Raw genomic sequence first — 24,728 nt, 5'->3', positions numbered from 1 at the left:
GGTTTCCCCCCTTTCCCATTTTTTGTACACATCCTTTTTTAATCTTAACTCAGTTAAAAGTTCTTTAGATAGCCACCCTGGCTTCTTTAGGCACCTTCCATGTTTCCGTCTCATTGGTATTGCCTGAAGTTGTGCTTTTACTATCTCCCTCTTAACAAACTCCCAGCCATCATGAACTCCCTTTCCTTTTAATATTACTGTCCATGGGATCTCACCCAGCACTTCCCTAAGTTTTATGAAGTCGGCTTTCTTAAAGTCAAGAAATTGAGTCCTAGTATGCTTGGTTGCTCCTTTCCGCTGTATAGTAAACTTCAGAAGAGCGTGATCACTCGCGCCTAATGATCCTTCCACTTCTACCCCACTAACCAGGTCATCAACATTGGTTAGGACCAGATCTAAAATGGCTGTTCCTCTTGTTGCTTCTCCCACTTTCTGGACAACAAAGTTGTCTGCAAGTCCAGTGAGGAATCTGTTTGACCTTATGCTCTTGGCTGAGTTTGACATACAGCAAATATCCGGGTAATTGAAGTCCCTCATTACTACTATCTCCCGTCCTTTTGCATGCTTGGCCATCTGTTCCAGGAAGGCATCATCTATGTCCTCTGTTTGGCTTGGGGATCTATAGTAAACTCCCACAATGAGGTCCCTGTTATTCATCTCTCCCTTAATTTTGACCCAAATGCTCTCACTTTGGCTTTGAGGTTCTAAATCTTGGATCTCTTCACAGGTATACACATCCCTGACATATAACGCCACTCCTCCTCCTTTCTTGTCTGGTCTGTTTCTCTGAAATAGATTGTAACCCTCCATTATTACATTCCAGTCGTGGGACTTATCCCACCAGGTTTCAGTGATGCCTATTATGTCATATTTAGTTTGCTGTACCAAGAGCTCAAGCTCATCTTGTTTATTACCCATGCTTTGCGCATTAGTGTACAGACATTGAAGTCCATTAATCATTCCCCCGTGTCTCTTATTTAAGGATTTTTTCCTCCCACCACTAGGTCTGCGTGTTGTTTGCTCCATTTGGTCTATGACATTTGGATGATCATCTTCATCAATTGATAGACTCCTACCTTCAGGAGCACTGTCTTCCTCCCCCACATTAGTCAGTTTAAAGCCCTCCTGATGAGGTTTCTGAGATTTTTGGCAAAAACATTCCTCCCAACCGTTGTGAGGTGCAGCCCATCTCTTGCCAGAAGTCCATCTTCAAGAAACTGCAGTCCGTGATCTAAGAATCCAAACCGTTCCTGTTTACACCATTTGCGAAGCCAGCTGTTCACTTGCACTATTTTTCTCTCTCTCCCTGGGCCACGTCGTTCAACTCATCAGCGCTCAGCTCCTCCATTGTTTTCCTCTTAATGGTGAAAGGAGTTTGGGGGAAGGCGAGCTCTGTACTTCCCTTGAGGGGCGTGCTTGTGGGAGAGAGAGTCTTTAAGGGACATCCTGTCGTGCTGCCTCTTTCCCTAGGGACGTTTCAGAATTGCATAGTCAGAGGTAAAGACCACCACCACAGAATATACTTCCCCTGTTCTTGGGCAGAGGCTGTTTCTCTCTGGTTTGCTAGTCAACTAAATGATTATGAACACACACATAAGCCACTCCTATCTAAACCTCCAGGCCTTACCCCTTCCTGTACCTGAAGCTATCTCCACTGTAGCCCAAGCTTTAAAAGCCTCCCTCCACAGGCACCCCAAGCTGCCGATAACCCCCTAGGATCCTAGCTCCTGCTTCCTGCCTTGGGTCCCACTGACCTTTTTTCTCCACACTCCAGGCGCCCCAGGTGGCCTCCCAAGCAGCCTCCAACCGAAACCTCGCTGCTCACTGTCCCCCAGTTGTCCTAAAGCCTCAGTGGCACCCTGCCGCCTGTTATGGACCTTCCTACAAACCCTGAAAGCTCCCCAGGTCAGCAAGACACCGCCTCGTGTCACAAGAGGCTCCTATTGCTCACCGTCCACCAAACACGGCAGAGAGCCTTCCGCTTGCTCACTACCCCCAGTTCCCAATCGCAGGCTGCCTTCCGTATACCCAGGAAACCCTATTAGTCCCATATATACACATAAGATAGGTCCCGCTCTTTCTCCCTCTGGTAGAAGCCCCAAGCTGCTTGCTGGCTCCTATACAGTATATTCAATATATAGATAGATATATGAATACAGCGCCCTGCCACCAGCTATATATTACAACAGTCTCCCCTTAATCGGCTGCCTAACCTGAAGCCCCAGCTTAAGCCACCTTCTCTTCCACCTCAGCCCCTTGAATTCTCCAGGTGCCTGGCTTGGCTGGGGCTGCAGAGAAAAGGAGGCAGTGTGGAAGGAGGGTGGTGGTGGTGGGGAAAGCCCGCGCCAATGACTGGCCTTACACCTCTCGGCAAGCCACCAACACACTCCCCTCAGAGCTGCCCCCTCACACTCTTCTCCCTCAGCTGCTGCAGACGCTGCTTCTGCCTCCCTACACAGAGATTATTCATCAAAACAAGGCGGCAGCGGCGGCCATCTTGGCGTCGGATCACGTGACCTCTCCCCTCCTCTCCCTCGCGCGCGCGCTCTCTCTCTCAACACCTCACCCTACACCTCGCCAGAAGACCCTGCTTCTGGCATGTTGTAACCTGTTCTGATGGGAAAGGAGGAAATCTGGTTGATAAGGAATGTTTGTCCACACTCTCCCTCCCAGCGGCTCCCCCTGGGTGTGTGTTTTGGCAATTTATTTTAAATGCACAATTAGCCTTTTGACACACTAGTTCAAGCGCGGAGGCTCGCTGCACAACTGTATTAAAATGTAAATCGTAGAACAATTGCGTTTTTTAAAAGAGTGGTAAGACTAGGACAAGTGGCAAGACTTTTTTTAAAAAAAGAATTTAAATGCAACAGCAGTAGAGAGAGCTAAAAATAATTTAACCCAGAACCCTAAGAAGCCTGTGGAATAAAAAGGCCTTAGCAACTCTTCTGAAAATCTGAGAAGAACAAGCCCTGGCAGGTGGGATGGGGTCAGTGAACCTATTGAGAAAGGTTTCATTCTTGCTTGTTTGAGACTTAGTAGCACAGAATAGTCTTCCCTCTTGATAACAAAGGGATTATTTTTGGTCAGTGATACATAAAGGTGTCCCCCCCACCCCACCCCGCGCCTGCCTGGCTTCATTCCTACTGCACCTTGAGAAATGAGGATGCAAAACAGAGAATGGGTGACTTCTCAGCCCTTATGCAGAATGACCTTGTAAAGATCACTAAGCAGCACATAGACAGAATGGTTCTGCAGCAGAAGTCTTTCATCCTACAGTCCATGTCTTCAACTCTTTGGCCATTGGGTCAGATTAGTAAAAGGCTATATTTAGGGAAGGTAGCAGGGGCTCATTACTCCTGTTCAGTGTTTCAAACCACATGAGATTATTCCTAACAAACTTACAAGCAGAGGTTGTTAGGACTATAGAAAGTCCTCATTTAGGAAGGGCAGAGGTTGCCCTCTTCAGTTGCTTCTCAGGGTCATCTAAGTACTAGGTGTGCATACCAAAGACACTGCTCTGCATTGCTTAAGCCAAGGATGGAGAACCTGTGGTCCTTTGGAGGTTGTTGGACTTTCAACTCCTATCAGCTGCCTCTACCAGCAAGGGCAATGATCAGGGATGGTGGAGTCCTTGTCCAACAGTGTCTGGAAAGCAACATGATGGCTGTTCCTCCTCTATATCTGCCCCCCCCCCCAATTTAATTGTGAATAAGTCCAAGAACAGGTATGAAACCTCATGGGAAACTTTGCCCTGTCACTCCTCCTAACACTACTTCACTGAAATCTCCTTGCTTCCACTACTCTCAAATCTGAAACATGCTGAAGAAGCTTCACATTCTATTTCATCTCTTTTTCTGTGGTGTTAAATGAACCCTTCTAAATCAATCTTCTCTCATTTCCAAACAGGGGAATGACATGCAGGAAAAAAATTCTTGTTTGGGGGTTTTATAAAAAGCAAAATATTTTTAATTAACAAACATCCCTCTTGCTTACAACATTTGTTTTCATTGACCTCGTGAAAGTTAGTTCTGACTTATGGAAATACCCAGGTAATTAAAATCCATATTGAAGTTTGAAAAGTAAGACTGAGCAACATATATATATGTGTGTGTGTTTTAATATATCATTTTCAACAGTCATTCAACATAAGTTACATCTTATACAATTTTTTTGGACTTCCGTCAACCACATCTGAAATTTTTCCATTTTTTCCACTTAATTTCCATTTCTTAATTTCACTATTGCTATTAATTATCTTATCTATTGACTCTCTCATCATAACCTTCCTTACAATATTTCATATATTCCTTCTTACAAAACTTCTTGTAGTCCTACTAGCGCAATGTGTTGATTACAGTTGCTTTTCAAATACCGGTAGTTCACATATTTCTTCCAGTCTTCTGAGATTCTCTGGTCCTGCAGGTTTCTAATCCTTCCTGTCATCTTGTCTAATTCTGCATAGTCCATTAATTTCGTCTGCCTTTCTTCTTTCGTCGGTAATTCTTCTTGTTTCCATTTCTGTGCCAACAGTACAATTGCTGCTGTTGTTGCATATAAAAACAGTTTTTTGTCCTGTCTGTTAATATCATCACTTACAATACCAAGTAAAAATGCTTCTGGTTTTTTAAAAAATGTATGTTTCAACATTTTTTTCATCTCATTATATATCATTTCCCAGAAGCTTTTTACTTTTTTACATTCCCACCACATGTGGTAAAAGGTTCCTTCTTTTTCTTTACATTTCCAACCTTTATTATTTCTCTTATACATTTTAGCTAACTTCACTGGTGTAATATACCATCTACACATCATTTTCATCACATTTTCTTTCAGGACATTACATGCTGTAAATTTATTCCTTCTTTCCACAATATCTCCCAATCTTCTAACTGTATATTACAGTATATCCAAAATCTTTGGCCCAATGTATCATAACTGACTTTACTTCTTCATCTTTCAAATGAAATTCCAAAGTAGTTTATACATTTCGGACAGTATTTTACAGTCGTTGTTTCTAAGACTTAAAAGAAAATGGATTTGATGATAAAATGAGAAAGCTATTTCACACTCATAGCTTCTAATGGAGATAACTACCATGGTGTTTTACGTTCTAATAGGTTTTTATACCTATCCCATGTTTCAAATAGAGATCTTTGGAATATATGGTTACCAAATCCTTTATGGACTTTTGATTTATTATACCATAAATATGCGTGCCAACCAAATCTATTATCATAACCCTCCAAATCCAACAACTCTATATCTTCTAACAACATCCATTCCTTTAACCAACAGAGGCATGCCGCTTCATAATATAACTTCAGGTCTGGCAGAGCGAAGTCCCCTCTTTCTTTAACATCTGTTAACAACTTATATTGAATTATTGGTTTCTTCCCCTGCCAGATATATCTTGAAATTGTCTTCTGCCATTCCTTAAAAATTGCTGCCACCTTGATTATTGGAATTGATTGAAATAAAAATAACATCTTTGGTAGCACATTCATTTTAATCACAGAAATCCTTCCCCAAAATGACAATTTCATCCTCTCCCATACTTCCAGATCTCTTTTAATTCCATTCCACACTGGTGTATAATTATTTTGTAAGTCTATATTCTTTGATGTTAACCATATCCCTAATTTTTTGACTTTTTAAATCACTTCTATACCGAACTGTTGCTGCAACATATCTACCAAATCTTGTTTCATATTTTTGACTGACATTTTAGTCTTCTTTTTATTCAATTTAAAACCTGCTACTTGCCCAAATTGTTCTATCTCCTCAATAACCTCTTTGGTACTGGTTAGTGGTTCTAATGTTAATACCAAGTCATCTGCAAAGGCTTAAGACTGAGCAACATCTAATTACATTCACCAAGCTGCATTAGTTGTTCCTGTAATGAGGGGGCATAAAATGGGATTGCACCACCCATAATGAAACATAGTATATGTGCTGTCTTCATAACGTACTGCAGGTTACCTTAGAGCACCTTGAATTTTCTAAACTTTAAGGAGCAATTTGATAAAGGCAGGCAATTCCTCTGCACACATGTCTTTGCTAAGTAAAAGGAGAAGTCTTTGAAGGTGAGGGGGGAGTGTCATGTGAGCACTGGAGCTCTCTTGCCTGAAAATAATTGGTGGGGCAGAACTAGCGGTTTGTCGAAAAATTCTTGAGTTCTCCATCCATTAACTTGCATCCAAAAATTATCAAATGGGAAAGATAATTTCAGTGAGATTTTCATGGGTGGATGGTAGGCTTTCTGGTGCACTTACCTTACATGTGAGGTGGCCAAAGGGTGTTTAGCCCACATTCCCCCACCCTCTTATTTCTCTACTCCCAATTAGACTTTGTGAACCCAGCCACAAGGTCATTTTAGGAAATTAGCAGTAGATTATTTCTCTATCACCAGCACAGGTATTGGATTTTTAGTTGTACAGTACAGAAATAATTAAAGCTACCACCAGTTTTGAATAATAAATCCTTTGCGGTGTTTATACTGAAAAAATGAGCTTTGGAACTGACTAGATTTCCAATTTACTTTGAGTGTTCAGGATTTTGATATGCAGGTCCTTACTGATGGAGAGAGTTTTAGATTTTTGTTGCTACTTTTATTGCTAGCTATCATGCACACACTCAGAGCAATTGATGGTCACTCAGTCGCTCATTGCAAGTGATTTGTTTCAGTCAAGGAGACCCTTGTTTTGGAGAAGATCTATATGGGATAAACACATGCCACTTGCTGTCGATTCCTCCAGCGTTTGATGATACAGAAGGAGGATGCTAATTTGCAGATCTCCTCTCGAAAGTCTCCCCCGGCCAGGAAACAGAAGAGAGGGTTGATGCAGGTGTTCAGGCTGCAGATAGCCATCTCCACAAGGAACAAGGTGTCGGCATGCTGAATAGACTGGGTTGCAGAAGGCCGTACAGCTCTCAGGAGGATGCAAGTGTTTCGTGAGACGTGGTAGGGGAAGTAGAGAAGAGCAAAAACGACCAAGGCTGAATACATGAGCTTGGTGAGTTTCTCCCTTTTCTGAAAGCGCTGGAGGCCAGTATCTTGGAGTTTCCTAACGCTGCTGCAATAGCAGTAACAAATAGCAGTGAAAGGAAGTAAGCACCCTGCAACTGAGCAGCTCACAGACAGGGGGAGGGTTATATAGGTAGAGCTGGAAAATACATAGAGGGAGCAAATTGTTTTGTTGTTTGGGCAGGCCTGGGTGCCTGCAACATAAACAACTGGCAGGCTAACCAATCCTGTAACTGTCCAGATGGAAGAAGAAATCAGCAGGGAGTGTTGTTTGTTTAATACCCACAGGGACTTCAGAGGGTGGACAATGGCCAAGTACCTGTCCATGCCCAGGCAGGTGACAAAATGGATGCTGCAGTAATAGCACAGGTGATAGGCAGTCCGTATAATCTTGCAGAAGCTCTCTCCAAAGGTCCAGTGCAGCTGGTTTAGGTGATAGTAGATCAGGAAGGGAAGGGTTAAGATCCACATGATATCAGCAAACACCAAGTTGCAGAGGAAAACTGTGCTCCTGTTCCAGCGCTTCATGCGGAAAGCAAGGATCCAAATGATGGGGACGTTGAGCAGCAATCCCGCAACCAGGATGAAAAGGAAGGTTCCAGGGATTAGAGTCCTTTGGATGGTGTCTAAGAGGGTGTCAGTACTTCCACAAAAGTCTGCTTCTGGTTTCTGCCAAAAGTAAACATGAGGAAAATGACTCCCATTTTGCTCAGAAGAATCTCTCAGTCTTGTAAGAGGAAAATGGCTACAGACCTAACTACCTTACTTGGGACTTAAAAACATTTAAGCAAGCACTGTTTTATGCACTCTTTTTCATCAGATGTTGAATGTACCACCAGTTGCCAATCTGCATGTGTGAATGAATTTTCACAGATCAAAATTTCATATTACTTATTTCCAGAGGGGTAGCTGTGCTAAGTCTCTCACAGCAAAAGCAACCAAGAATCTCATGGCACCTTAAAGATTAACAAATCTACTATGGCTTTGTTAGACTTAAGATGCAGCTGACAGTCTTGAGTCCATGAAAGTTTATGCTACAACAATTATGCTAATCTTTCAGATGCCACAAGATTCTTTGTCATTTTACTCAGTAAGTCACATTTAAAAAATAATAATTCAGCGACGTTTACACATCCAACTACCAGTTATCAAGTGTTGAGTAATCAAGAGTAATGAAGCGATGTACATGCAAGTAAGTGTAAATTGGCTAATGTCTAGGAAATTGAATGTGAAGCTGGAAGATCAAGGAGGTCCAGTCTGTGAAATAAGCAGCATCAATCCACAGCATGGAAAACAGTACGAAAAATGACAGTGTTTATAAATATCTCATCACTGATAGTTCTCCCTGGGCTAGAAATTATGATCAAACATAGTTATAATCAATAACGTAAGTCTCAGAAATCTCTGTTATTCTAAGAACAACACCAAGTCCAGCAAAACAACAACACTAAAAATAGTCTTACCTGGCTAGATGTCTGTTCCATAATCCTTACATGTATTATGCTGATTTCATAATGCTCTCTGTGCCGTTAATTATTCATTTACCAGAATGATTGGCCAACTTCCTGAAATGACAGATGTGCAAGGGATGTTGCTGCTGTTATAGCTCTATGCCTGGGTAGGAGTAGATGAGAGACAGGAGGGGAGTATTTGATTATGCGGTGTGCAAATTTAAAGCTGTTTTGCTTTCCCAAAGGTAGCGAATCTCATATACTGGGGAGTCGGGACTTCTCTGGATTTCTTCAGCTTCTTGACTGATGCAGAAAAAATATCAGAGGAAGAAAGAAGTGGTGGGGAGGGAGCATTTTAAAACAATAAACCAGTTGCACATTCTGGTTCTCCTTTTAAATACTTATATGGTTGGCTACTTTCTCATATATTACTGTAGCCTATACTGTTTTATTTTAATTATTTTTATTAGCTCTTTTGAAAGAACAGATATATTTAGCATAATAATATAGGATTCCATTATGTGTTATTTATGTTTGGAATGAGTCTTTTAAAAAAGAAATATCATGATTTATTTATTAATTTCATTTATCTCCTGCCTTCCAAGGAGCTCCAATACATGGTTCCCCCATTTTTCATCATCACTACTCTGGGAGGTAGGTCAGTCTGAGACATAATGACTGGCCCAAGGTTATCCAGTTAATTTCATGGCTGAGCAGGGATTTGAACCTGGGTCTTTCAAGTTTTAGTCCAAAATTTGAATCGCTACATCCACTGACTCCTGGATTCCATCTCTTCTTCATCATCTAGGTATTGTAAGGTAAAGGTAAAGGGACCCTTGACCATTAGGTCCAGTCATGACCGACTCTGGGGTTGCGGCGCTCATCTCGGTTTATTGGCCGAGGGAGCTGGCGTGCAGCTTCCGGGTTATCTGGCCAGCATGACTAAGCCACTTCTGGCGAACCAGAGCAGCACTTGGAAATGTCGTTTACCTTCCCACTGGAGCGGTACCTATTTATCTACTTGCACTTTGACGTGCTTTTGAACTGCTAGGTTGGCAGGAGCAGGGACCGAGCAACAGGAGCTCACCCCGTTGTGGGGATTTGAACCGCCGACCTTCCAATCGGCAAGTCCTAGGCTCTGTGGTTTAACCCACAGCACCACCCTCGTCCCTCTTGGTATTGTACTGTACCATAATTGTACTGAACCCAGAATGGAGCTATGCAGAGAGGCATGACAGCAGCTTTGTTCTCAGAGGCTCTCGCAGAGTTTATGAGACCAAGTAAATGGCATTCAACCTGGGATACAGGTGAGGACCAAACCAACATCGTGCCTCTTTGCTGTGATTGAGGAACAGAGGCAGGATTGCTCCTGGCTCTAATAGTGTTCCTGTGTGGGTACCATAGAAAGTTGCCATTCACTCCAATGGAGACAAAGTCCCTGCTGTTATGCAGGTACAACGTGAGCTGCCCCCAACAGGAGTCCCACTGAAAGTGAAATACATAGACTGCAAAGAGATATACTTTGGTCTCCCAAATACATCTTCAGCACATAGTCCCATTCTCTCTATCTCAGTCGCTATTACTTGGATACTGACTTCCACTAGTTACTGAATATTCAAGTTCCTGTGTCTGATTAATTCTTCCCTTGCTGACATGGAACACTGCTGGCCTGAATGTCACAAGATGTCAGCGGCGTCCCATTGCTGACAGAGGGGGAGAGATTGGAGAGACAGGAGGAGGTAATGAGGCAGGAATGTGGAACAAAGGAGGAGCAGCCAAGTTGCAGTAGATGCCTGATCTCTGAGAACAAGGGGAAGGAAGGGGGGAGTTCCAGGGAGAAGACACAGACTGACAGTTTAAGCTTGGACTCAGAGGGAGGGCCACCGGAAATAGCCTATCCCAAGACGCGTAGGCTCTCAAAAATTAATGAGAGGCGTGAACAGGAAAGGAAGTGTAAGTGGGGCTTTGAAAGTGGGAAGAGGAAGGGGCAGAACTCAGACTTGGCAACAGCTAATTTGGAAGCAGACACTGAGTGACTGAGCTCCAGAGTGATTTGTGTGTTTTGAGCAATAAACCTGAGTTAATTGCTGCCGGAGTTGTCTCGCTTCTGTGGGAGAGACCCAACCATTACACAAGAACTACATCACTTTTGGTTTGGTTCCCCTCTTCCTCTGCTTTTTTACATTGCCCACGAACATATCTCGTCGTAGTGGCGTCACAGGGGGACCAGTGTGCTCTAATAGTTTTTGCAAAAGGGGAACTTGTGTAAGGTGGAACACCGAGACCAAAAGTGGGTGTTTTGTTTGAAAAGCATGACGGCTTTTAATAATTTCCAAGTGATGCTGGCAGACTAGGTTGTGTCCACATAGGATAACAAATCTGCTGTTTTACTCATGAATGGGCAACAACAAAACATGTGCCTCTGAAAGAATATATTGTGCAGTGATGGAAAGCACACAGTACCAGTTTCTTTGTTCTATTGAAAGTTCCAACAAGTGGGGTGTTTTGCTTTGTTTTAATTCAGCTGCATGACAGCTGCCTGCCTACACAGCTGAACTAAATGAGGTGAAAGGAATTCGTGATTTCCACCACTCCTCCACATGCATGTTCATTTCATGGAAATTTGTGATACACAGTTCTCCATGCCATGCTTGACACAGTGCGGTAAATAATAAAAAATCCTCTTTCCTTATGGGTTGTTTAGGATAAATGCCTTTGTGCCTGTGCATGATGCAACCAAAAATTATAACTCTGTATCGAGTACTCTCCCCCACCCCCACAATCAATGGTGCTGGTAAGTAATGGGACTTAATATTCCTATATCCCCATTTGTGCGTGCGTGTGTAATTTTTATTAAACCTTCTATTTTACAATTAAAAATATTCATTAAACAACCTTAAAATGTCAGGGACTTCCCTTCTTCTCTTTCCATGGTTCAGTTTGCACATATAAATCCCTGCATATTTTACATTAACTAAACCATTCAGTATTCCATGAATACGTACATCAAAACTTGTTTACACTGTTGAATTTATCTCAAAGCTGCAAACGTTTTCAAGTGTAGAGTTTGCTCCCATATATTCAAGAAACATTTCCCAATCTTCTTTAAACGTATGTTCTTTTTGTTCTCTTATTCAATATGTTAGGTCAGCAAGCTGTGCATATTCCATCAGTTTAAACTGCCATTTTTCTTTAGTTGGGACCTCGCTCGTTTTCCATTTTGGGGCTAACGAAACATGGGCCACAGTACAGTGGTACCTCGGGTTACATATGCTTCAGGTTACAGACGCTTCAGGCTACAGACGCTTCAGGTTACAGACTCCGCTAACCCAGAAATAGTACCTCGGGTTAAGAACTTTGCTTCAGGATGAGAACAGAAATCGTGCTCTGGCGGCGCGGTGGCAGCAGGAGGCCCCATTAGCTAAAGTGGTGTTTCAGGTTAAGAACAGTTTCAGGTTAAGAACAGACCTCCGGAATGAATTAAGTACTTAACCCGAGGTACCACTGTAGTGGCATACATAAATAGCCTTTTTTGACCCATTGGAATTTCCATCTGAATTATCCTCAACGAAAAGGACAAAAAGGCAAGTACTTTTCAACATTTTTTTCAATTCATTATAAATTATTTCCCAATACTTTTTTACCGGCCCACCACATATGAAAGAACCTACCCTCAGCCTCATTGCATCTCCAACACTCATCTGATTCAGTCTTATACATCTTAGCAAGTCTAAAAGTAAAGGGACCCCTGACCATTAGGTCCAGTCGTGGCCGACTCTGGGGTTGCGGCGCTCATCTCACTTTATTGGTCAAGGGAGCCGGCATACAGCTTCCGGGTCATGTGGCCAGCAGGACTAAGCTGCTTCTGACGAACCTCAGTGTTAAATACCATCTGTAAATCATTTTCAAATAATTCTCCTTCAAAGAATAACATGCTGTAAACTTCAGATCGTTCAGTTCCCTTCCCCCCTTTAAATAATGATGTGCATTACTTCATTCACTTCAAAATGTGGTAGGACAGCCTTGCTGCATTTAGGGGCCCTCCTGCTCATTCTCCTGAGAGGAGCCCTGGCCAACTGCCCCAAAGTCCTGCCATGACACACACAAAAAGAAAGGCCTTCTTCACACAGCATGTAAACTATGGAATTTTCTCCAACAAGAAGTAGTGATGGCCAACAGCTTGGAGGGCTTCAAAATAAGTGTAGACAAATTCATGGAGGATAAGACTATCAATGGTCATGTTCTATCTCCCCTATCAAAGGCCGTATGATTTTGAGTGCCAGTTGTTAGGACTCACAACCGGGGAGTGTTTTTCAGAGCTCTGGTCCTGCTTGCAGGCTTCTCAGAAGACATCTGTTTGGCCATTGCAAGAAAAGATGCAAATCTGGTTCTTTATCTACTATGTCACCTTCTTACTCGCCTTGACCCAATGGCGCTGACTCTATTTAGAGTCAGATGCCATATCTTCCACTACAATTTTATTTCAACCACTATCCCTATAGTTATCATGGCCTTCATCAAAGGCTTCTGAGTTCGGTGATATTGAGAAATTGCCATTCGAGATCCCCATAGCTCGTAGTTCCTGTAGCTTTCTGAGGGCCAAACTGTCAATGTCCCCCCCCTGCCCTGAAATCTTGGCATGTGGAGCTACAAATCAACTAAGACCAGCAAGGTGGAGGGTAAAGGTAAAGGGACCCCTGACCATTAGGTCCAGTTGTGACCGACTCTGGGGTTGCGGCGCTTATCTCGCTTTATTGGCCGAGGGAGACGGCATACAGCTTCCGGGTCATGTGGCCAGCATGACAAAGCCGCTCTGGCGAACCAGAGCAGCGCACGGAAACGCCGTTTACCTTCCCGCCAGAGTGGTACCTATTTATCTACTTGCACTTTGATGTGCTTTCGAACTGCTAGGTTGGCAGGAGCAGGGACCGAGCAACGGGAGCTCACCCTGTCACGGGGATTTGAACTGCCAACCTTCTGATCGGTAAGTCCTAGGCTCTGTGGTTTAACCCACAGCGCCACCTGCGTCCCTAAGGTGGAGGGTGGGGGGTTACAAATCAACTAAGAGCAGTAACTTTCCCCTTGGACTACCTTCCCAATCAAAATCGCTCCTCCAAATGTTCTCCTGCCTATTGACCAAATAAAACATTTGGCAGTGCCAGTTCTAAATTTTGGGGGTCCTTGGGTAAATGATCTCAGTGGGCCTCCCTTTCTGAGGGGGCTCATCGCCGCCGCCTCCTCCTCCTCATTGTTGCCATTGTCTATTCACTTGTTTTTTTGCTCCATCACATCAGAGAGAAAGAGAGATGGGGGACAAGGTCTGCAGTGAACAGGTAAGAACTGCAAGGAAGAACAGCAGTACAGCCAGGAGGCTTCATGGATTTTAGGCATAGGTCCAATCCAGCCTTGGATAGTGTCCCTTCTTCTGCAGGATTCTGACTGTTGGATTACCGAGATGACAGCTAACTTCCTGCTTAGTGTGATGAAGAGGAAAGCGGCACCAACTTCTTCTTTAATACCACAGAATTAGTCGATACGCCGCACAATCGAACTTGTTTTTGTATTCTCTGTCACTCGATGTTTTAAATCCCTTGTTACTTTTGTTATCCCCATTTTTTTCAAAGTATTCGCCCAGGACGACATCCACTTTTATCTCCCCACCCCCATTTTATGTTGTTATTTCTATGTATATTATGCTATGGCCACATGGCTAATGCAATAAAATCGTCTAACTAGGCATAGGTCAGCAGCACAAACAGTAAATCACTTGAGGCCAGTGAAGTAAAATCTTTATTCCAGGAAACAAACCACAGTTCTGCTTCTTTCTCAGCTATGTGAAGACTATGGACATGGTCCCATGAAACAAACCATATGTGATGCTCTTAATGCTTTCAAAAATCAGCCACTCTGGAAAAATAAAACCTCTTGGAAAAATAAAAATAAAACAGTGAGGCCACAAGGTAGCTTGTGTTCCCATGAGAATTTCCAGCTGAAAATCACCTTTCCCTGGCTGCTATTGGCTTCAAATCTGCTTGCTGCAGTAAACTGCAGATTTGAGGGCAAAGAGCAGCATATGCTCAGGTTTTATCTTTCACATCTGGAAATAAATCCATCTGTTGCTTCCAGTGGGCTTGATCCTGGAAAAAATAGCTGAGTATTATTAAGCAGATTTTTAAAAATGTGAAGGACATACCCCAAGATCCCCCCCCCTGTAAACACACACCTGCCCATTTTTATAACACTGAAAGGTTTACATAGCACAGGAATACTATGTTCATTGTTCTTATTCTCTGATCTTCTTAGCTAATGCTATACACAGAGAGCCTGCAATGCAGATAGCAACACTTGAAAGCAACACTGGGTAGCTAAAGCACTACAGTGTTTATTGATCTTTTCCCTAATGGGCCAATATCAAATGTTTATTCAAAGGCTACTGATAAAAGCCTAAAACGGTGGAAACACAGCACAGGGCTATCTCTTGTTCATCATGTTTTCCTTGTTAATGCTACCCTAATGGGGTACTCTTAATTCATTTCCAACAGAACTGCGTAAAAACAGTCAGTTCTTATTTAAAGACTATCCTCCCAGAACATTCTCCCTGCTTGGTGTAGCTCAGCACAGCAAAGTGATTCATCGGCAAAGGCTAATGCAATGAGAGCTAAGTGGGAATTTATTTTTTTTAAGAAAAAAATCTTATTTTGAGGATGTTCAACCCAAGGCTCTGTTGCCAATAGCAAGGGGTATATGGCTGTACTCTATCCATTTAGAAAAGGCCATAATGGCAGAGTTCTAGGGATCTCACAACATTACAGTGGTGCTTCAGGTTACAGACTCCGCTAACCCAGAAATAGTACCTCGGGTTAAGAACTTTGCTTCAGGATGAGAACAGAAATCGTGCGGCAGCAGTGGGAGGCCCCATTAGCTAAAGTGGTACCTCGGGTTAAGAACAGTTTCAGGTTACAGAATGAATTAAGTATGTAACCAGAGGTACCACTGTGCTGCTAGGTACTCAAAATACTGTAAGCCAAACATACCCAACTATTTAGTGAAGAAATGCTTTATGAGCTTGTTAATTTTTATAAGAGACAGTAACCTTGCTTTGAAAAAAGGTGCAATACTTCTGAAGACATGAACCAGAGAAGTGCTTCTTGGAATTTTACTCATTGTACAGAGATTAAGTAGCAACAAGAGATCCTTCAGTGACCTGATGCTGTTCTTTCTTAGTCAGACTCCCATCTGTCTCTCACCCTCTTTCTCATGTACACACATAACCAGCAGCACTCATATGTGGAAGTAGTAAGCACTAGAGGTGTGCAGGAACTCATGCTGAGATTTTAATCATAGGGTTTTATTTTACCCAAACTCTCCAGCGTCAGTATTTTGGGGGAGGAATGTTTAAGGAAATCAATAGTCTTTGTTTCAAGTGCTTCTTGCTCTTTCTCAAGTTCTGTCTCAGAGGACCAGGAACATTATTAAAGGTGTGGTGGTGGTGCAGTTAGGTTTGCTGCAGCTGTGTAAAGCAAATACATTCAGAGAAGCATTCCTGAGAACTCAGAGGGCGTGTGCCAAGGGACAGTGGCCAATAGAGCTTTCTAGAGTTAAGAATCCTTTGTGGGCAACTGTGAAGTCACTTGAAGAAAAACATCATGAACTCCCCTGTGGTGGCAAGACAATTCAAATGCTTCCTGCTTTTGTCTTACCTATTCCTAGGGAAAGTCATCACCATTCTTTATCATGGATGAGGTAAGTTGTGACAGACAGCCTCTGGGATTCCGGAAAAGAACAGTGGGAGTGAACAGGTAACAAGCATATATGCATTAAGATACCTATGATCTTGTTTTGTTTTCGAATTCTTATTTGTGGAATCTGCCAGTATACAGTGATAAAGTTTATGACAGAAATGAAACCAGGAAATGAAAATGTGAAAATTCCTGATTACAGACATTCTACAATGAACCTTGCTTGTAAAGGCAATAAAATGAAATACAACATAGAGATAATCTGGTCCAGGAATTGCGTATTAAAGAATAAAAACAGAATCAACCTCTGCACCATATAAAAATTCAGTGTTTTGCTGTAAATGCGATTTGCAGTTCTCGTTAAACACAATGTACTTAATCTCTTTCTCTAATTGAAGGACCATTACTTTAATTCATCTAATATTGATTCAACATCTTTTAAACTACATCAACTTCACCTACAGGTCCTGTATAAGTCTTTGATCGAATTTCATTAGCATATATTTAAAGTAACATCCATGTTGTGCAATTCATTTAGATCATTTCTTATATTCCTTGAATCATGGGGAAATGGAAGGCTTAAAAAAAAAAAAGCTTGCCTTGATGATCTTAACAATAAATTGAAATCCACACAGGCCTAATACTACTTTCTTTGTAGGTTTTCAGCCCTTAAAGTGCTACATTGTTGATTTTTGTTCTTTTTCTGATGCATGTAGATTCTGAAATACTAGCACAGCATCTGCCATTTCTCAAAGGTACTACAGGTAAGCTGCAAGTGGCAATTTCTCCCTTCCAGCTCACTCTGCCTTTTATTCCAGACACAGGGCTGTCATTCAGTTATGGTTCCTCAGTAGAACAGAGTGTCCTTTCTCCATTTTCCTTCCTCCTTCTCTCTGGCATTAACTGATTTCCCTGGCTCTTTAAATGGAAGCTGATGCTGGAGAGAACAATGAAAGAAAACCACCTGAGTACACTGTGATGCGGTAACCCTGTGCTACCACAAGTAGAAGTAAGGCAATTTGCTGTTATGAAGGTGAACTGCAGAGGCCACAATGCCTGTTTGGGATGGAAGGGGAATCTCTGGGCATGGTGCCCATTGTAGGTTTTGGGAAAGGAGTTGAAGGAAACTTATTTCCTACATGGTGCTGTAAATATATTAATTGGCATAAAATATAGATAAGTCAATTGTCAGCCTTTATACAGCTTTGGTTCTTGTATAGGACACACTTCTTTCCTTTGATGAAGACAAGTTTTCCCCATTTCTGGACTGGTGTGGAATTCAGTTTCATCTACCCTTTGAGACAAGGCATTGCAGTGCCTAACTTCCATCTCCCAATATTCCAACCCCCACAGCAGTAACAATGGTCTTGCATGCAACACAGCTGATAGGGTAAACTGCACAGAACTATGGATGTAAACAAAACCTTTTATTAACAGTCAACTTTTCACAGAATCAGTTGAATACATGTAACAATGTATTTACAAAACAAGCAACACACTATTTGCAGACACCTTTTAAATACCATCATCAGTTAGCTGATTTTTTTTAAAGATCCCAGTATTGCACATATCAGCTTGATGATCAACCATCTAACCATAGATATCAGTTTATGAGACACAATTTGAATAAGCTTAGACTACCAGGCAAACATCCCAGATCCCCAAATTTAGCTTAAAATTGGCAACATCAACAAATTGCACTGAAAGCCCAATAAAAACCATCTAGTAAATGTTCACTTAGAAACTTAAAGCAGACTAATTCTCTGTAATAAGCAAAGTAGGGAGTGGGGGGGTGGGGGGGTCCCTGATCACAGTCAACCACCAGCACTGAAAATCCTCTCATTACGAACAATAAGAGTGAAAGGATATGGTACTCTTCGTTTCACCCAATTTTGACGTTATGGGAGGCATGCTGATATGCCTATTGCACTACCAGAGCCTTGATGGGTTAAAAAATGGAGTTAGATCTCTGCTCTGCTAAGTTAAGGTTGGTATGTATTATAGCGTAACTGACTGCTTGATTCAATGTTTGCAGGTATGTCTGTTTGGAATGGGACCATTGTCCACAAAAGGATACTGCATTAAGCAGAACACTCTCTACATAGTTGTGGTTAGTGATTTGGGACTGTACTGTGTAAGACAAACATGAAGCAAGTTTAATACCAATTACTTGTTTAGGAGTGTGGGAGAATTGAATCTCAAATTCTTCACCTTTCTAGCCTCCTCCTGAAAGCACCAACTATTCAGAGGATGCAGGCAGGCAGATGCTCTTACACTCAAGCTTGAATTCAACCCACTGATGTGGGAGCGGGGCTTAAGGCTGCAATTCTGTATGTATTTCTTAAAATAGAGATTTTTTTTATTGAAATCAAAGGGACTTACTTCTGAGTACAGAACTGCACAGCACAGAATCGGGAAAGAAACTTGAATGTTTGTTGTCACAAGAAAATTTAAAGCAATTTTTGAAATCACAACTTCTACTTTAAAAGCATAAATAAAAGTTTGTAGTCCTTAAAGGCATCACAGGACATTTATATACCATGATTCAGTATGCATAAACCAACAATTTACAAATATAATCATTGGATTCATCCACCAGTATACACAAGACGGCATATAATCCATATGCAACAGAAGACTAGCGCTCACACAATGATAAGACAGGGATACGGAAAGGTTAAAAAAAAATACACAGGTAAACAGATGCACAATACATGATGCACAATTCAAAAACTCTAAGACAGGAGTGTTATGCACAATTCAAAAACTCAGACGGGGTAGTGCTAGACCACTTACAGTTCTCTGTCAGAAGCAAGGGCATAGAGGCAAACATGCACAACACCATTCCTTAGTAAGTGTTGTTACAAGGCACAAGGGTCCAGTGCTTGCATATGAATTAACTGAAAATATAACACCACAGCAGTACTTGGTAACTTGGCTCTTTCAGTGGACTAGTATAAAAGTATCTATTGAAAAGGTTGCTAGAATGCAAAAAGCACTGCTGCCACTCAGACCACAACTGATATAATTCTCCTTGAGTGAGAGCTCAGTTTGTACAAGTTTAACAAACTGTGACTCAAAATGTATCATGCATGGGCACTTAAAGCTGCAGCCCTGTGCATATTTTTAAGAATAAGTCCCACTGAGCAAAATGAGGTTTCCTTACAGATTGAGCTAAGCACAAAGAGGCTTTATCTACATATTTTTGCCTAGAAGTCATAGCCTACAAATTAAAATGTCTGGAATTTAATCCAACAATACTAAAACAATACTTGGAATTGGTTAAAAGGGAATTGCATATAAATACAGAACAGAGGATGCCATCCCAATGTTCCAGATTTACAAATAAAACCTTCCATGGGTACAGTTGCCCACCAGGGGCTTAAAATATCTTGTGTTTTTGCTCCCTGCCAGGAACTACAAAATCATAGACTCAATGCAGTTGTAAAGATGGCTGGTCGCCTGTGTACCAGAAGTTGCTAGAAGTTCTGTTCTGTTGATATCCTCATTCAGGGCTTGCCCCACAGCCTCCTCAAATGACAGGTCAGAGTTACATAAGTAAACATGCCACTTCTTAAAAATTTAACCCCTCTCATTGCTCTGGCTGCAATGGGTAGAGTGCATAATAACAGCAGACAAAGCTGTTTGTGTAATCTTCATCTCAACTGGACTAGACAAAACGCAACCCAAGGTACTGTGCAACTACAGCCACTTATTTCATTTACATCTGTGCCAAGTCACTGCAGCTCAGTGTTCATTTAAAAAAATATATGATTCTACACAATTTAAAATAACTAGTGTGGCAAGCTAAAAAAAACCACACATTTAATTTGTTAATACATTTAAGTTTGACACGGATGGCATTTTTTGTCAAGCAGAACTGTGATTTGTTGGACTTGATTTGCACTGTTTGCTGCCTGTTTTACAACCACTGCAGTTCATTATACATTAACATAACACAAACATATTTTAAATATGAATCTATCGCAAATCCTCCATTTATATTTACAAGAACACTTATAAATAAGCAGCAGAGTGTTTATGCTCAAACGATGAGAAAGTGTTTTTGGCTAAATATGTAGATTTTTTTGGTGACTGCAATGTATCTTTGGCATATGTAATATACACTATATAATATTATTTGTCTTAACTGTACATCATTTCGGGGGGGGGGGGATGACAGTATCTTAGGAGACTGAGCACATCACAAATAGAAAGAAAGAAAATGTAAGCCAGACCGTTTCAAGATGTCAGAAAGGTTTTGATTCAAAATTTGAGGAGGATGCTAAATTCAGTCTGGTGCTGAATACTTTTTGTCACACCACTCTCCAAACTCTCTTCAAAACCCCATAGGTTATGCACAGACCCTTATAATATATGCACAAAGCAGAGAATGGGCAGTAGGGCAATGGTGACCAAAACCCTGTCTCTGAGCATGGAAACCTTTGAAATTAGGTTCAATAAATAGAAATTGGGCTAACAACTTACATTATGCAGACAGCACCCTTAGTACCTTAGTTTTTCCTGCAGACCTCTCTGCTGGAACAGCCCATTAAATATGGGGTGTGCACAGGCTCTAAGATTTGCTTTGTATCTGTACATTTTAAAAACTTACAATTCTGTGCTCTGTTTGCTTCAATCTGTGCCCCCCCCCCCCCGGTTCAGAGCTGCTCTGTATAAAATGAAGCTGTGTGCTCCCGATTTACTATAATGGGGAATCTAAAGTGAATCTAAAAACCTTCCTCCCACCTTTGACCAAAATGGATGAAATTTACATGCCCAGGAGCTCCATCAGAGAGATTAAATCTGCCAAATTGCAGACAAAGAGGTCCAGGGATTTTTATTATTCACTTTCCTCCATAATGCTCTACTGGATAAGCGCAGGGAAATGGGTGTTTGTCTCTTTCTTACCATAAAACAATTAAGTGATAGCCAAGTGGTGCATATTCTTACCTGAACATTATTTTAACATTTGCAGCTTCACAACAGCCTTTCTTTCTGGCTGAGCAAAGAAGACAATTGAGGAGCAAAGTGGCTGCAAGTTCCTCTCTGGGGGTCTGCATAGTTTTGGCAAACCATGCTATTATAAATGCAAACATTGAATTATACAGCACAGAAAAGCAAAGAAACAGAGCAACAGAACCCCAGGAGAGGGCCAGGAGAGGGCCCTATCTGATTTGGGGGAAGTTACTGATATCATGTGTCAATGAAAAAAAGGAGGAAACCCCCAAACCCTGCAATTCTCATTGTTCTATTCCTGGAGCCATTGCACACCCCTAGTATCTGCATAACCTTCTTGTTTGTTACCCAATATCTGTATAAGTTTCTTATTTGCCAAAAGCACCATTCTTTTCTTGTTTCGTTTTTTCGATACAGATACTATGAATCTAATCTGGGCATTTTGCCCATTAATCTAGCTCTTTTCTTTGCCAAGGATATGAGTACTGTTCCTTCATTGATTGGGATCTTTTACCATAGTGTTTCAAAGTAGATAATTTGCTCTTTTGCCATAAGAAATGAAACCGAAGCACACAAATGTATAAAACAGCATAATCTTTAGCTCACATGCTAGACACAGCCTGGGATATTTGTTCCAATACTTAACAGTCAAGAATAAGCTTCAAAGTGCAAGTACTTTATGTCCAACATGCTTCATGTTTAGTGAATTCAGAATTCAGCAAGTGTTTGTTTCTCAAGGTTCGTATTGCATTGAGCAAAACACCTTGGACGTTTGCAAAACTTGCTCCTGACCAGCTACTAATGCACAAGACTGAGTTTGAAAGCTGATACTTTCATAATACCTGTGAATTCACTGATAAGATACATTATGCTACATAACTTACACTACTAGCATTTTCACATCTTTTTTTCCTTCACAAGTGCATGTAAATAAGGCACTATGCAGTGTGGGGCAAACTCGGGTATAAAAATGTAGCAAAACTTCAAAAATACTTGTAAGAACTTAAAATTATATAACAAAACACTGCCTGTAACACCTTCTAGCTAAGTCTACATGCACAGTTTACACTAAATAAACTTTATAAATTTGCAAAATTGTCTCAAGACAAAAAAAAAAGGAACTGTTTCTCTTCTTAGCAACAATTTAAAAAACCATTATTTCTAAGCATTGCGGATTTGGCTACATTAATGTACATAACCTTTCATTCATTAAATATTATGAATAGATATTCTGTACAAACACAGAGATCTAGTATTAAGGCATATTCACAACAAATGGCTTTGTTTACAATTTATCCCTGTAGATAACTTACTCAGGGGTTTTGAAAAATATGAAATCATTTTTAAAAATTTCTGAAATAATGACTTCAGATCCCAAATAATACTACTACAATCACAGGTAAAACTCCAGATTACCTCAGTGGATCTGGTCTTGATAAAGTATATTTCCAATTCAATATCATACTAATTTTAGGAAGAATCTGGTCATCTTTCTAACTCTCACTAATCATGTAAGAATAGAAAATTATTTTATTTTATTTTAGCAACTCTGAGGTATAATTCCTTAAACTTCCCTTACTATTTTGGAGAAAATATGGCTGATGAAAATTATTAAGCATAGAAATTGCTTATGAAAAAGTAACTGTGGGTTTTAATTTTTGTTAGGTCACTATAGTTACTGAACTGTTAAATCTACAAATATGTTATCTGTGCCTTAAAAATAACCTACGAAACAACCCACCTCAAAAGGTACTGAAAGGTACAGGTTTGTGCGGCAGAAATGCACACGTGATATGTGAAAGATTTTCCAAGTAATGTTCCAAAGTAATGCATGATCAAGGCCAATGTGTGGAAAGTACATGCTTTTGAATAGCCAGTGCTACCTATCAGACAAATACAGATTAGTACTTCTCTAAGTAAGGCATCCAATTTAGTTTTTTGTTTGTCTGATGTTAGCATCTTACAGTAAAGGCTGCCCAAACGTTTGTGTACTTGCTGCACTAAGCCCCTTCTGCCTTAACAAGGTTAACTATGACTAGCATATTGGCAGTTCAGATCCCAGTTTCCCCAACTCTGAGAACAGGCAAACAAAAATAGGATTGAACTATAGAGCCATAGGTTGGAAGGGGCCTTGAAGCTTGGTTAGTCCTACCAAGATGATGCATGAAATCCACAGCCACAGCATCCCCACCGGAGTCTGTGGAGTGCTTTAATATCACTTGAAGAGCATGATGAAAAGATACAGAATTCCGTTTAGGCTCTAGCATCATCAGTTGACAGTGCAACAACTGAAGGACAACACACCAAACTCTTGGCCTTATCAATTAATAATGATACTAATTAAATATAGGCTGGGTGAGGGAGGAACTTCCTGAGCTTCATTCAGGACGCCATTGCCACACTTACCAAGAACTGTGACTGCAAATGTGGAACATTATGAACTTTTCGCTATAACACACTTAAGACAATTCTAGTAATGAGAAACATACAGTCTTAGAAAGGCAAGGCATTTCAGCAGTGTCATGAGCAGATTCATTTTTCAAGGTTCCACAGCAGCAAAGGTACGTAGCTTGTTGATTGGCCAACAGGAAATCCATGTTGATTCTCTCCACTTGCTTCAGTAAAATTGTTAGAACCAAAAGAGAAGCTTTCACGCATATTGAACTGCTCATCTCAGATTGGACAACCAATTTTCACAGGCTGGAATTTCACAGTCAGCTGTTCCTCAGGTTACATGACTTCTGATAACTCCACTCTCCCTTCGGTGGCAATGACTTCCTTTTCCATGCTGGCGGTGGTCCTGTTTTCACACAGCTTCTGCTTGAGTTTATTGAGTTCATACTCATGCAAGATTTTCTGAGTTAAGTACTTCTCACGCTTTATTTTGGCTTTCACTTCAGCCGGGACATCAGGAATCATCCAAGCCACAAAGAATTTGACAATGAAAACAACATGCTGCAAGGCAGGGGAACAATGCAAAAATAGGAGGATGTATGCAAAGAACTATGGAGGCAAGGTATTTCATCAAACAGTTGTTATTCCCTGTCCTAAACATTTGCAATGCAGACTTTCTAGGCTTGAGCTCTGAGAAAGATGGTTTTGCAAAGTGATGATATCTTCCTACACCAGGCTTCCTCAACCTCGGCCCTCCAGATGTTTTGAGACTACAATTCCCATCATCCCTGCTAGCTAGGGATCACGGGAGTTGTAGACCAAAAACATCTGGAGGGCTGAGGTTGAGGAAGCCTGTCCTACACCTTAAAGTTGTGGCTACAAAGAGGGGTTTTTTTTGGGGGGGGGGTCAACAATAGCATGCCATGCACACTAATTTCATCAAAACAAAATAAAAAAATTCCTTCCAGTAGCACCTTAAAGACCAACTGAGTTAGTTCTAGGTATGAGCTTTCGTGTGCATGCACACGAAAGCTCATACCTAGAACTAACTCAGTTGGTCTTTAAGGTGCTACTGGAAGGAATTTTTTTATTTTGTTTTGACCATGGCAGACCAACACGGCTCCCTATCTGTAACTAATTTCATCAGCTTGGGATGCATTT

At 41.2% G+C, this 24,728-nt stretch overlaps 2 protein-coding genes across 9 annotated transcripts in view; both read right to left on the bottom strand.

Annotated features, from left to right (window-relative positions):
• Positions 1-3,929: 3,929 nt before the first annotated feature.
• LOC309352631 (P2Y purinoceptor 1-like) lies at positions 3,930-8,750 on the bottom strand. The gene is made up of 2 exons (XM_081881239.1): positions 8,488-8,750; positions 3,930-7,693 (listed from the first exon to the last, which is right to left on the bottom strand). Exons 1-2 carry the CDS (start codon positions 8,506-8,508, stop codon positions 6,713-6,715), a joined length of 1,002 nt encoding a protein of 333 aa, XP_081737365.1. The 5' UTR covers positions 8,509-8,750; the 3' UTR covers positions 3,930-6,712.
• A 12,121-nt stretch (positions 8,751-20,871) lies between these two features.
• Positions 20,872-24,728, bottom strand: part of ANO5 (anoctamin 5) — a 69,159-nt gene continuing 65,302 nt past the window's right edge. For all 8 annotated transcript variants that reach the window (XM_081834665.1, XM_081834666.1, XM_081834667.1 and 5 more), the window contains one exon: positions 20,872-24,128. In XM_081834665.1, the coding sequence (XP_081690791.1) occupies positions 23,904-24,128 (225 nt within the window). In that variant the 3' untranslated portion in view covers positions 20,872-23,903. The remainder of the gene's footprint in view (positions 24,129-24,728) is intronic.

This window comes from Podarcis erhardii (assembly GCF_964252035.2).
Source record: "Podarcis erhardii genome assembly, chromosome: 1".
Classification (NCBI taxonomy): Eukaryota; Metazoa; Chordata; class Lepidosauria; order Squamata; family Lacertidae; genus Podarcis; species Podarcis erhardii.
This window is presented reverse-complemented; position numbering and strand designations above follow the sequence as displayed.